The sequence below is a fragment of the Hemitrygon akajei genome, unplaced genomic scaffold (genome assembly GCF_048418815.1).
Source record: "Hemitrygon akajei unplaced genomic scaffold, sHemAka1.3 Scf000054, whole genome shotgun sequence".
NCBI classification, from domain to species: domain Eukaryota; kingdom Metazoa; phylum Chordata; class Chondrichthyes; order Myliobatiformes; family Dasyatidae; genus Hemitrygon; species Hemitrygon akajei.
The window spans coordinates 1306929-1319390 of NW_027331940.1; the positions used below are offsets into that span (position 1 = coordinate 1306929).

At 49.2% G+C, this 12462-nt stretch overlaps 1 protein-coding gene across 1 annotated transcript in view; it reads right to left on the bottom strand.

Moving 5' to 3' along the window:
• LOC140721396 (NACHT, LRR and PYD domains-containing protein 3-like) overlaps window positions 1-12462 on the bottom strand; it is a 40663-nt gene that overhangs the window by 12564 nt on the left and 15637 nt on the right. Inside the window, exons 5-6 of the mRNA XM_073036246.1 lie at window positions 12363-12413; window positions 4713-6450 (exon numbers count right to left, since the gene is read on the bottom strand). Coding sequence (XP_072892347.1) covers window positions 4713-6450; window positions 12363-12413 — 1789 coding nt within the window. The remainder of the gene's footprint in view (window positions 1-4712; window positions 6451-12362; window positions 12414-12462) is intronic.

A 12462-nucleotide genomic window follows, 5' to 3' on the forward strand; every position in this document is an offset into this window, starting at 1 on the left:
AGAGATTAAACAGGATGACGCGGGAAGGGGTTGAGAGATTGGCTAGGAGGAGGAGAGATGTGGAAGAGAGTTCCCACAGGAGGATGTGGGATTGGGAAGAGAAATCTCACAGGAGGAAGGGGGTTGGGGAAGTGAAATTCCACAGGACAATGGGGCATGCCAAAGAGAGATCTGACAGGAAGAAGTCGATGGGGGAGAGAGATCCCACAGGAGGAAGGTGTATGGAGAAGAGACATCCCACAGCAGGAAGGGGGATGGGGATGAGAGATCCCACAGCAGGACGGAATGGGGAAGGGAGATCCCACAGAAGGAAGTGGGATGGGGAATAGAGATCCAACAGAAGGAAGGGGGATGGGGGATAGAGATCCCACACGAGGAAGGGGGATGCTGAGGAGAGATCCAACAGCAGGAAGGTGGAGTGGGAACAGAGAGCCCAGAGGATGAAAGGGGGATGGGAAAATGAGATCCCACAGGTGGATTGCTACCCGTGCGACGTGCTAGTGAGGCTAGAAATAGGAAGATAATGCAGCTAAATACGTGGCTGAGGGGATGGTGCATGAGGGTGGGGTTCATGTTTCTGGACAATTGGGCTTTCTTCCAGGGGAGGTGGGACCAGTTCGAATTGGGCAGTTTGTACCTGAACTGGAGGGGACTAACATCCTAGCCGGTAGGTTAGCAAGTTCTGCTCCGGGGGTTTTAAACTAGTTTGCAGGGGGAGGGGGCAGAGTGTTAGAGCAGATGGTGAGGTGGAGGAGGATAAGGGTCATGCGAGGACTGCTTGTATAGACAGATATTAATGGTTTGTACGTGATAGAAATGTTCTCAGGTACATCTATTTTGATGCAAGGAGTATTGTAGGTAAGGCAGATGAGTTTAGTGCGTGGATTGGCACGATAATGATATCGACATTATTGCTATTAGTAAGACTTGGTTTGCAGGAGGGGCAGGGCTGGCAGCTTCATGTTCTGGGTTTCCGTTGTTTCAGAGGTGATAGGGCGGAGGGATGAAAGGGGGAGAAGTGGCATTACCAGTCAGGGAGAATATCACAGCTGTGCGTAGATGGGACAGCCGGGAGGACTCGTCTACAGAGGCCGTTTGGGTGGAGCTGAGGAACGGGGAAAGTGCGACCACACGAATAGGGTTGTATTATAGACCGCCCAATAGACAGAGAGAATCGGAGGAGCAAATCTGTAGAGAGTTAGCAGACCAATGTAAGAAACAGAAAGTTGTAATCGTAGGGGATTTTAACTTTCCACATATTGACGGGGACGCCCAGTCTGAGAAAGGGTTAGATGGCGTGGAGTTTGTCAAATGTGTTCAGGAAAGTTTTCTAAATCAATACATTGAGGTACCAACGAGAGAGGGTGCAGTACCTGATCTCCTATTAGGGAACCAGACAGGTCAGGTGACAGAAGTATGTGTAAGCGAACATTTTGGGTCCAGTGACCATAATGTCATTAGTTTCAAGATAATTATGGATAAGGATAGGACTCATCCACCAGTTAAGGTTCTGAATTGGAGAAGGACCAATTTTGTGGAAAAGAGGGAGGATATGGGAAGTGTGGATTGGGTTAAGTTGTTTTCTGGCAAGGATGTGTTCAGTAAGTGGAACGCCTTCAAGGGTGAAATTTTGAGAGTGCAGAGTTTGCATGTTCCTACCAGGATTAAAGGCAAAGTTAACAGGCATAGGGAACGTTGGTTTACAAGTGATATTGGTGATCTGGTTAAGTAGGTGTTTAGCAGGTATAGGCAACAAGGAAGAAATGAGGTACTTGAAGAGTATAGAAAATGTAAGCGAATACTAAAGAAGGAAATCAGGAAGGCAAAACGGAGACATGAGGTTGCTTTGGCAGATAATGTGAAGGTAAACCCAAAGGGTTTCTACAAGTATATTGAGAGTAAATGGATAGTAAAGGACAAAATTGGTCCCCTAGAAGATCAGAGTGGTCGTCTATGTGTGGAGCCTCACGAGATGGGGGAGATCTTAAACAGGTTTTTTGCATCAGTGTTTACTCAGGAAACTGGCATAGCGGATATGGAATTAAGGCAAACAAACAGTAGTGTCATGGAACATATAGAGATTAAAGAGGAGGTGTTGCTTCTGCCTTACAGTGAATACAGGTAGATAAATCCCCCGGGCCTGACATGATTTTTTCTCGGACCTTGAGAGAGACTAGTGTAGAAATTGCAGGGGCCCTGGCAGAAATATTTAAAATGTCCTCAGCCACGGGTGCGGTGCCCGAGGATTGGAGGGTAGTTCATGTAGTTCCGTTGTTTGAAAAAGGCTCCAAAAGTACACCAGGTAATTACAGGCCAGTGAGCCTGACATCAGTAGTAGGTAAATTATCAGAAGGTGTTCTGAGAGATCGGATATACAAAGATTTGGACAACCAAGGGCTGATTAAAGATAGTCAACATGGCTTTGTGTGTGGTAGATCATGTTTAATGAATCTTGTAGTGTTTTTCGAGGAGGTTACCAAGAATGCATATGAAGGAAAGGCTGTGGATGTTGTCTGCATGAACTTTAGTAAGGCCTTTGACAAGGTCCCACGTAAGAGGTTAGTTCAGAAAGTTCAGACACTAGGTATCCATGGAGAGGTTGTAAACTGGATTCGAATTGGCTGTGTGGGAGAAGACAGAGAGTGGTAGTGGATGATTGCTTCTCAGACTGGAGACCTGTGACTAGTGGTATGCCTCAGGGATCTGTGCTGGGACCATTGTTGTTTGTTGTCTATATCAATGATGTAGATGATAATTTGATAAATTGGATCAGCAGGTTTGTGGATGACACTAAGATGGATGCGTTGTGGACAGCGAGGAAGGCTTTCAAAGCTTGCAGAGGGATCTGGACCAACTGGAAGAATGGGCCAGAAAATGGCAGATGGAATTTAATGCAGACAAGTGTGAGGTGTTCCACTTTGGAAGGACAAATCAAGGTACGACATACACAATAACGGTAGGGCACTGAAGAGTGCGGAGGAACAGAGGGATCTGGGGGTTCAGATACATAAGCCCCTGAAAGTGGCGTCACAGGTGGACAGGGTTGTAAAAAAGGCTTTTGGCATCCTGGCATTCATAAATCAAAATACTGAGTATAGGAGTTGGAATATTATAGTGAGGTTGTATAAGGCATTGGTGAGGCCAAATTTGGAGTATTGTGTGCAGTTCTGATCACCGAACTGTAGGAAGGATATCAGTAAGTTTGAAAAAGTGCAGAGAAGACTTACTACCGTAGGATGTTGCTGGGTGTGCAGGAGTTGAGTTACAAGGAAAGATTGAACAGGTTAGGACTTTATTCCTTGGAGCGTAGAAGAATGAGGGGAGATTTGATAGAGGTTTACAAAATTATGAGGGTATAGACAGGGTAAATGCGAATAGGCATAGATTAGGAGAGATACAAATGAGAAGACATGGCTTCAGTGTGAAAGGGGAAAGGTTTAGGGGGAGCATTAGGAGGAACTTCTTCACTCAGAGGATGGTGAGAGTGTGGAACGAGCTGCCATCTGATGTGGAAAATATGGACTCACTCTTAAGCTTTAAGAATAAATTGGATAGATACATGGATGGGAGGGTACTGGAGGGTTATGGACTGGGTGCAGGTCAATGGGACTAGCGGAATAAGGTTTTGGTACAGACTAGAAGGACCGAATGGCTTGTTTTCTGTGCTGTAGTGTTCTATGATTTTATGATTCTATGGGGAGGAGAGTTCCATCAGGCGAAACGGGAAGGGAAGCGAGATCCCACAGGAGGAAGGGGGATGGGGAAGAGAAATTCCATAGGACAATGGGGCATGCCAAAGAGAGATCCGACAGGAAGAAGTCGATGGGGGAGAGAGATCCCACAGGAGGAAAGGGTATGGGGAAGAGAGTTCCAACAGCAGGAAGGGATGGGGAAGAGAAATCCATAGAAGGAAGGGGGATGGGGAAGAGCGATCTCATAGGTGAAAGGGCGATGGGGAAGAGAGATCTCACAGGAGGAAGAGGGATGGGGAGGAGAGATCCCACAAGGGGAAGGGGGTGGGGAAGAGCGATCTCACAGGAGGATGAGGAATAATAGAGAGCCCACAGGAGGAATGGGGATGGTGGCGAGATTCCAAAGAATGGAAGGGAGATTGGGATGAGATGTCCCACAGGAGGATTCCAAGGGTAAACGATAATCCTACAAGACGAGAGGATGCAGAAATTTTTTGTACGTGTGTGTTGGGTCTGAACAGAGCCCCAGAGGAGATGCGCCCTCATTCTTTACGTATCTGGAAGTGAGCAAAGTCACACACGGGGAGGACAATCTCACAATGGTATTTCTTTCCTTCTCACTGGGACAGTCTGCTGACTGTCTCTTGTCCCTCACCGGGAAGGGGGTGTGAATCTCTGACCCACCTGCTGCAGTCAGTGTCGGTCTGGGTGTCAGTAACAGTGAGAAGGAATATTGTCAACGGACGGGTCACAGGCAGCGAGAAACACGGCCATTCCTGTGGTTTACTACCATTAAACCAATGGCCGTTGTTCAATCATCTGATGAAGTCTCCAACATCCCTTCACAAGGAACCACAGAACCCCCCCCCCCCGTCCTTGGGGAATTACTGACCAATCCCCGTGGGCATTTGTCACAATTCTTCACAAACTGATTTACTACAAATTTACCAAAATTCCTTTACATTGAAACAACACAATGGAACAGTTTCACAGTTTAGAGTGAGAGATAAATCAAGTTACCTCAGCTCCTGGCACTTGTGCAGCCCGGGTCCCAGCCGCTGGATTCCTTCACACTGAATGTGGCAGTTCTCCAGGTCGAGGTGTTTTATTGTATCACAGAGTCCGATGACATGAGACAGGACCGCGCAGTCAATCGGGGTCAGTGTCATACCACTGAATGAAAGTGTTTCCACAGATCCCAGTGTCTCCTGAGCCAGCCCACGATTCTGAGATTCAAACAGGTAGTGCAATGTGTTCAGGAGGCTCCTTTTACCAACTTCACTCCTTGTGTTTCCACTCTGGCGTTTAACCTTCTCCTTCACCCAGTCAATCACCCGGCAGGTTGTTTGATGAGGGAATGGACCCAGAAACTCCTCCAGGCCCCGAGCTGTCATTGGGTTGGAGAGACCAGCAACAAAACGGAGAAATACCTCGAACCGCCCATCCTTCATGCAGTGGGCTTCAGTGAGGAGTATCATAATATCTCTGCCATCTGGGATCAGGAATTGTGCGACTGCAGCTACAAACTCTTGGATAGTGAGGTGTGGGAATGTGTACACCACGCTCCGGGCAGAATCCTCTCTCTCCAAAAGCTCTATCAGGAACCCGGACAGGAACTGGGAAGGCTGCAGATTGTAGTTGATCAAATCTCCATCTGTAAACACAATCTTCCTCTCGGACACTCCTCTGAAGGCCATCTGACCAACCCTGAGTAACACATCACGGGGGTTCTCAATCTCACGGCCGTGGTTTTTCAGGATGTTGTAAATATAGTAGGTGTACAGTTGGGTGATGGTCTTCGGAACTCGCTGCGGGTCCCTGACTCTTTGTGTGAAGAAGGGGCCCAGTGCCAGAGCGAGGATCCAGCAGTAGGAGGGGTTGTAGCTCATGGTGTACAGGATCTCGTTCTCCTTCACGTGTTTGAAAACAGCTTCCGCCACTGTCTGATCTTCAAAATACCTGATGAAATATTCCTTCCGTTCCTCACCAGAAAATCCCAGGATTTCAGCTTCGGTACTGATCTCAGCCTTTTCCAATAAATGTAACACAGTGGGGCGGGTGGTCACCAGCACTGAACACCCTGGGAGCAGCTTGTGCTGGATTAAACTGTACACAATGTCAGACACCTTGCACTTGAATTCAGGATCTGTGCATGTGGACCAAGGTTCGGTGTCTCTCCGACTGTCAGCAAAATCAATTGTGTCATTGAATTCATCCAAACCATCGAATATAAACAGCAGTCCCTCTGGGTTCTTCCAGACCTCTCTCAGGATATTCCCAAAGTATGGATACTGATCCAGAATCAGTTCCTTCAGGTTTATTCTACAGTTAATGGAGTTTAAATCGCGGAATTTGAAACTGAAGACAAACTGGAACTGTTGGTATATTTTCCCCGTGGCCCAGTCATAAACAATCTTTTGTACCATTGTTGTTTTCCCGATCCCCGGGACCCCGGCCACTGCTGCTGAATTCCTAGATTTGGATTCACTCCGGGAAAAGCTTTTCTGGAACAACTGATCAGTCCGGATTTTTTCCAGCTCTCTGCGGAGATGTTTTTCTCTCCACTCCTCGTGGTCTCTGCCTCTTGCCAGCAGCTCATGTTCCACCAGTCTCCGATCTCGAACAGTAGAAATGACCGTGAGCTCAGCGTATCGATCAACCAGCTGAAAAACCTTCACCTTCTCCCTCATCAGGATCGTGTTCACTCTCAGTATTTCAGTTTGTGCCCGCAGAGTCTCCTTGTGTTTCTGTTGAATATCTTCCATGGGAACAGACAGTGGACAAACTGTTAGATGCCTCAACTCAGAACTCAGTATTTAAGCACACAGGAGTTAGCTCAAAGCTATTGCATTAATTGGATTTGTCAATGGACGTTCGTACAGTAAAGTAAATTCAATTAACAGACCGCTGACTGGACAGAGAGACATGGTCTAGGTAAACACCCGATCATCACATTTCCACATTAACTGTGCTGTGAAGGTGAGTATTTCCCTGGTAGTTTACTGACCCCTGACTGTCCCGTACTGGACAACATCTCACTACTGCCACAGATATCATTGCTCCTGGGGAAGAATCTTTTAATCCCTAGTGTTGATGTGGCGTATGGAGATAGAGAAGAGGGTGGTGGGCATTCTGTCAGAGGAACAGGTCGGGGAATCACAGCTCCCCCTCCCCTCTCACCATCACTGAATCAAAATACAAAGAAGCAGCTTTGCTGATCAGAACATGCACTGTGGGTGGGTGGGTGGGGTGCGTGGAATCTCAAAGTGTGTTCGAAACCTGTCAGGGGCGTGTGGGGTTATGCACTGTGTCCGGCCTCTTCCAGGGATGTATGGGGAGGGCACAGTGTGTCAGGACCCTGTCAGGTGTGTGTGGGGTCTCACAGTGTGTCAGGAGCCTGCCAGGTTTGTGTGGGGTCTAACAGTGTGTCCGTATCCTGTCAGGGGCATATGGGGTCCCACAGTGTATCAGGACACTGTCAAGGGCATATGGGGTCTCACAGTGTGTCAGGACCCTGCCAGGTTTGTGTGGGGTCTAACAGTGTGTGAGTATCCTGTCAGGGGCATATGTGGTCCCACAGAGTGTCAGGACCCTGTCAGAAATGTGTGGAGTCTTGTAGTGTGTCAGGAACCTGTTTAGGAGTGTGAGGGGTCTCACATCCTGCCAGGACCGTTCCAGGTGTGTGTGGTGTCTCACAGTTTGTCAGGATCCTACCAGGCGTGTATGGGGTCTCATGGTTTGTCAATTGATAATAGACAGTAGGTGCAGGTGTAGGCAATTCAGCCTTTTGAGCCAGCACCCCCATTCAATGTGATCATGGCTGATCATCCACAATCAGTACCCCGTTCCTGCCTTATCCCTTGACTCCGCAATCTTTAAGAGCTCTATCTAACTCTTTCTTGAAAGCATCCAGAGAATTGGTCTCCACTGCCTTCTGAAGCAGAGCATTCCACAGATCCACAACTCTCTGGGTGAAAAAGTTTTTCCTGAACTCCGTTCTAAATGGCCTACCCCTTATTGTTAAACTCTGGCCTCTGGTTCTGGACTCGGGAACATGTTTCCTGTATCTAGTGTGTCTAATCCCTTAAAAATCTTATATGTTTCAATCAGATCACCTCACATTCTTCTAAATTCCAGTGTATCAGGACCCTATCAGGTGGGTGTGGGATCTCATGGTGTATCAAGAACTGGTCAGGGTTATCTGGTGTCTCACAGTGTGTCGGGACCCTTGCAGTGGTGTGTGGGGTCTCAAAGTGTGTCGGAACCATGTTAGGGGTGTGTGGGGAGTCACAGTGTGTCAGGACCCTGCCAGGAATCTGTGGTGTCTCACAGTGTGTCGGGACCCTGGCAGTGGTGTTTGGGGTCTCACAGTGTGTCGGGAACCTGTCGGGGGTGTTTGGGGTCTCCCAGTGTATTGGGACCATGTCAGGGGTGTGTGGGATGTCACAGTGTGTCAGGACCCTACCAAAGTTCTGTGGGGTCTCAGAGTGTGTCAGGACCCTGTCAGTGGTGTGTGGGGTCTCACAGTGTGTCAGGACCCTGCCAAAGTTCTGTGGGGTCTCACAGTGTGTCAGGACCCTACCAAAGTTCTGTGGGGTCTCACAGTGTGTCAGGACCCTGTCAGCGGTGTGTGGTGTCTCACAGTGTGTCAGGACCCTGCCAAAGTTCTGTGGGGTCTCACATTGTGTCAAGACCCTGCCAAAGTTCTGTGGGGTCTCCCAGTATGTCAGGACCCTGTCAGGGGTGTGTGGGGTCTCACAGTGTGTCAGGACCCTGTCAGGGGTTTGTGGGGTCTCACAGTGTGTCAGGACCCTGTCCGGGGTGTGTGGGGTCTCACAGTGTTTCAGGACACTGTCAGGGTCGTATGGAGCCTCACAGATTGTCAACGCCCTGCTGGGCATCTGTGGGGTCTCTCAGTGTGACAGCACCCTGACAGGGGTGTGTGGGGTCTCACAGTGAGTCAAGACCCTGCCTGGGTTGTTTGGGGTCTCATTGTATGTCAGGACCCTGCCAAAGTTGTGTTGGGTCTAACAGTGTGTTAGGACTCTGCCACGGGTTTGTGGGGTCTCACATTGTGTCAGGACCCTGTCAAAAATATGTGGGCTCCCGTAGTGTGTCAGGAACCTGTTCAGGGGTGTGAGGGGTCTCAGTGTGTGTCAGTATCCAGTTCGGAGTGTGGGGTCTCACATCCTGTCAGCATCCTGTCGGAGGTGTGTGGGGTCTCACAGTGTGTCAGGACCCTGTCAGGGGTGTGTGGGGTCTCACAGTGTGTCAGGACCCTGTCAGGGGTGTGTGGGCTCTCACAGTGTGTCAGGACCCTGTCAGGGGTGTGTGGGGTCTCACAGTGTGTCAGGACCCTTGCAGTGGTGTGTGGGGTCTCACAGTGTGTCAGGACCCTGTCAGGGGTGTGTGGGGTCTCACAGTGTGTCAGGACCCTGTCAGGGGTGTGTGGGGTCTCACAGTGTGTCAAGACCCTGCCTGGGTTGTGTGGGGTCTCAGGGTTTGTCAATTGATAATAGACAATTGGTGCAGGTGTAGGCAATTCAGCCTTTTGAGCCAGCACCGCCATTCAATGTGATCATGGCTGATCAGCCACAATCAGTACCCCGTTCCTGCCTTCTTCCCATATCCCTCATCTCCGCTATCCTTAAGTGCTCTATTTAACTCTTTCTTGAAAGCATCCAGAGAATTGGTCTCCACTGCCTTCTGAAGCAGAGCATTCCATAGATCCACAACTCTCTGGGTGAAAACGTTTTTCCTCAGCTCTGTTCTAAATGGCCTACACCTTATTGTTAGCTGTGGCCTCTTGTTCTGGACTCCCTCAACATCGGGAACGTTTCCTGTCTCTGGTCTGACCAATCCCTTAAACATCTTATATATTCCAATCAGATCCCCTCGCATCCTTCTAAATTCCAGTGTATCAGGACCTTATCAGGTGTGTGTTGGATGTCATTGTGTATCAGGAACCTGTCAGGGTTACGTGGCATCTCACAGTGTGTCAGGACGATGTCAGGGGTGTGTGGAGTCTCGTAGTGTGTCAGGATCCCGTAAGGATGTGTGGGGTCTCACAGTATATCAGGACCCTACAGGGCTGTGTCGTGTCTCACAGTGGGTCAGGGCCCTGTCAGTGGTGTGTGTGTTCTCACAGTGTGTCTGGACCCTGTCAGTGGTGTGTGGGGTCTCACAGTGTGTCAGGACCCTGTCAGGGATGTGTGCTGTCTCACAGTGTATCAGGACCCTGTCAGTGGTGTGTGTGGTCTCACAGTGTGTCTGGACCCTGTCAGTGGTGTGTGGGGTCTCACAGTGTGTCAGGATCCTGTCAGGGGTGTGTGGAGTCACACAGTGTGTCAGGACCCTGTCAGTGGTGTGTGTGGTCTCACAGTGTGTCTGGACCCTGTCAGTGGTGTGTGGGGTCTCACAGTGTATCAGGACCCTGTCAGTGGTGTGTGTGGTCTCACAGTGTGTCAGGACACTGTCCAGGGCGTATGGGGTCTCACAGATTGTCAGCACCCTGCCAGGCATTTGTGGTATCTCACAGTGTATCGGGACCCCGCCAGAGGTGTGTTGGGTATCACAGTGTGTCAGTACCCTGTTAGGAATGTGTGGAGTCTCGTAGTGTGTCAGGAATCTGTTTAGGGGTGTGAGGGGTCTCGGCAGGTGTCAGTATCCGGTTAGGAGTGTGGGGCCTCACATCCTGTCAGGACCATGCCAGGTGTGTGTGGGTTCTGAGCACATATTCCTCAATGAGTACCCCTTTCCTGCCTTCTCCCCATTTCCCTTGACTCCGCAATCTTTAGGAGCTCTATCTAACTCTTCCTTGAAAGCATCCAGAGAATTGGCCTCCACTGCCTTCTGAAGCAGAACATTCCATAGATCCACAACTCTCTGGGTGAAGAAGTTTTTCCTGAACTCCGTTCTAAATGACCTACCCCTTATTGGTAGCTGTGGCCACTTGCTCTGGACTCCCCCAACATCAGGACCACGTTTCCTGCCTCTAGCATGTACAATCCCTTAAAAATCTTATATATTTCAATCAGATCCCCTCGCATCCTTCTAAATTCCAGTGTATCAGGACCCTGTCAGGGGTGTGTGGGGTCTCACAGTGTATCAGGACCCTATCAGGTGTGTGTCAGATGTCATTGTCTATCAAGACCCTGTCAGGGGAGTATCATGTCTGACAGTGTATCAGGAACCCGTCAGGGGTGTGTGGGGTCTCACAGTGTGTCAGGACCCTGTCAGGGTTGTGTGGGGTCTCACTGTGTGTCATGACGATGTCAGGGGTGTGTAGAGTCTCGTAGTGTGTCAGGAACCTGTCAGGGGTGTGTAGGGTCTCACAGTGGTTTTAGGACCCTGTCAGGGGTGTGTGGGGTCTCACAGTGTGACAGGACGATGTCAGGGGTGTGTAGAGTCTCGTAGTGTGTCAGGACCCTGTCAGGGGTGTGTGGGGTCTCACAGTGTGTCAGGACGATGTCAGGGGTGTGTAGAGTCTCGTAGTGTGTCAGGAACCTGTAAGGATGTGTGGGGTCTCACAGTGCATCGGTAACCCGTCAGTCTGTGGGATCTCACAGATTGTCAGGATCCTGTCAGGGCTGTGTAGTGTCTGACACTCTGTCTGGAACCTTTGAGATGTTTGTGAAATCTCACTGTTTGTCATGACCCTGTCAGGGTTGTGTGGGGTTTCACAGTGTGTCAGGAGTCAGTCAGATGTGTGTGGGGTCTCACAGTGTGTCAGTGTCAGTGGTGGAGGCTAAAACATTAGGGGTATTTAAGAGCCTCTTGTACAGGCACATGGATGAAAGAAAAATGGAGGGTTATGGGGTAGTGTGGGTTTAATACTTTTTTAAAGGATATATGGGTTAGCACAATAGGGAGGGCTGAAGGGCCTGTACTGTGCTGTAGTGTTGTATGTTTCTATGTTCTATGGTGTGCGGGGTCTCACAGTGTGTCAGGACCCTGCCGGTGTGTGTGGGGTCTCACTGTGTGTTAGGAAGCTATCATGAGTGTGGAGGGTCTCACTGTGTGTTAGGAACCTGCCAGGGTTGTGAGGGGTCTCACAATGTGTCAGGACTCTGTCAGGGAGTGTGTGGGCTCTCCAGACAACGTATTCGGGTGAAACGGGGAGTGTAGGTAACATTGATTGTTGAAATGTTTACTTTAGAGAATGTGACAGTGGGAGAAACAATTTTCTTCAATAATCAGAGAGAGAGTCTGTTCTGTATTCAGAAATAGATGTGGTAATGTCCCTGCCGTGACTGTTACCTCGGCAAACAGCATGAAGAACAGTGAAGAACAAGTTTGCAGGGAAATTGTCGAGAATTATCAAATCCTTAGTGCAGGGAATCGGAAGGGCTTTATTGTCTGAATGTGGACTGGAAAAGCAGTAACACAGGTGACAGAAACGTGAGCAGTTTGAAAAATTCCTTTGTTACCTTTTGAAAATTAACATCTTTGGCCAAAGAGGAGTGATCCCTTTCAGCAAACTCACCAACTCTCTGCGTGCTTCCTCATACTGTCCTGTGAAAACTCTCCCTCCAGCAAACATGTTTCCATGTGTCTCACTGTACTCTGTGTCACGGTGGAACATTTACCTGCTCAAATCCCCGTGACTCAACAACGACATGGCCCTACACAAAATCAACCTTCGGTGGAAACAGCAGTTTCTTCACTTACCTTTCAGCCCCCTGGGAATCTCCGGTACGGGTCGATGGACCGGAACACAACCTGTTCAGATTTAAACAATTGGACACGTTTCAATTCCTCAAATTATAAG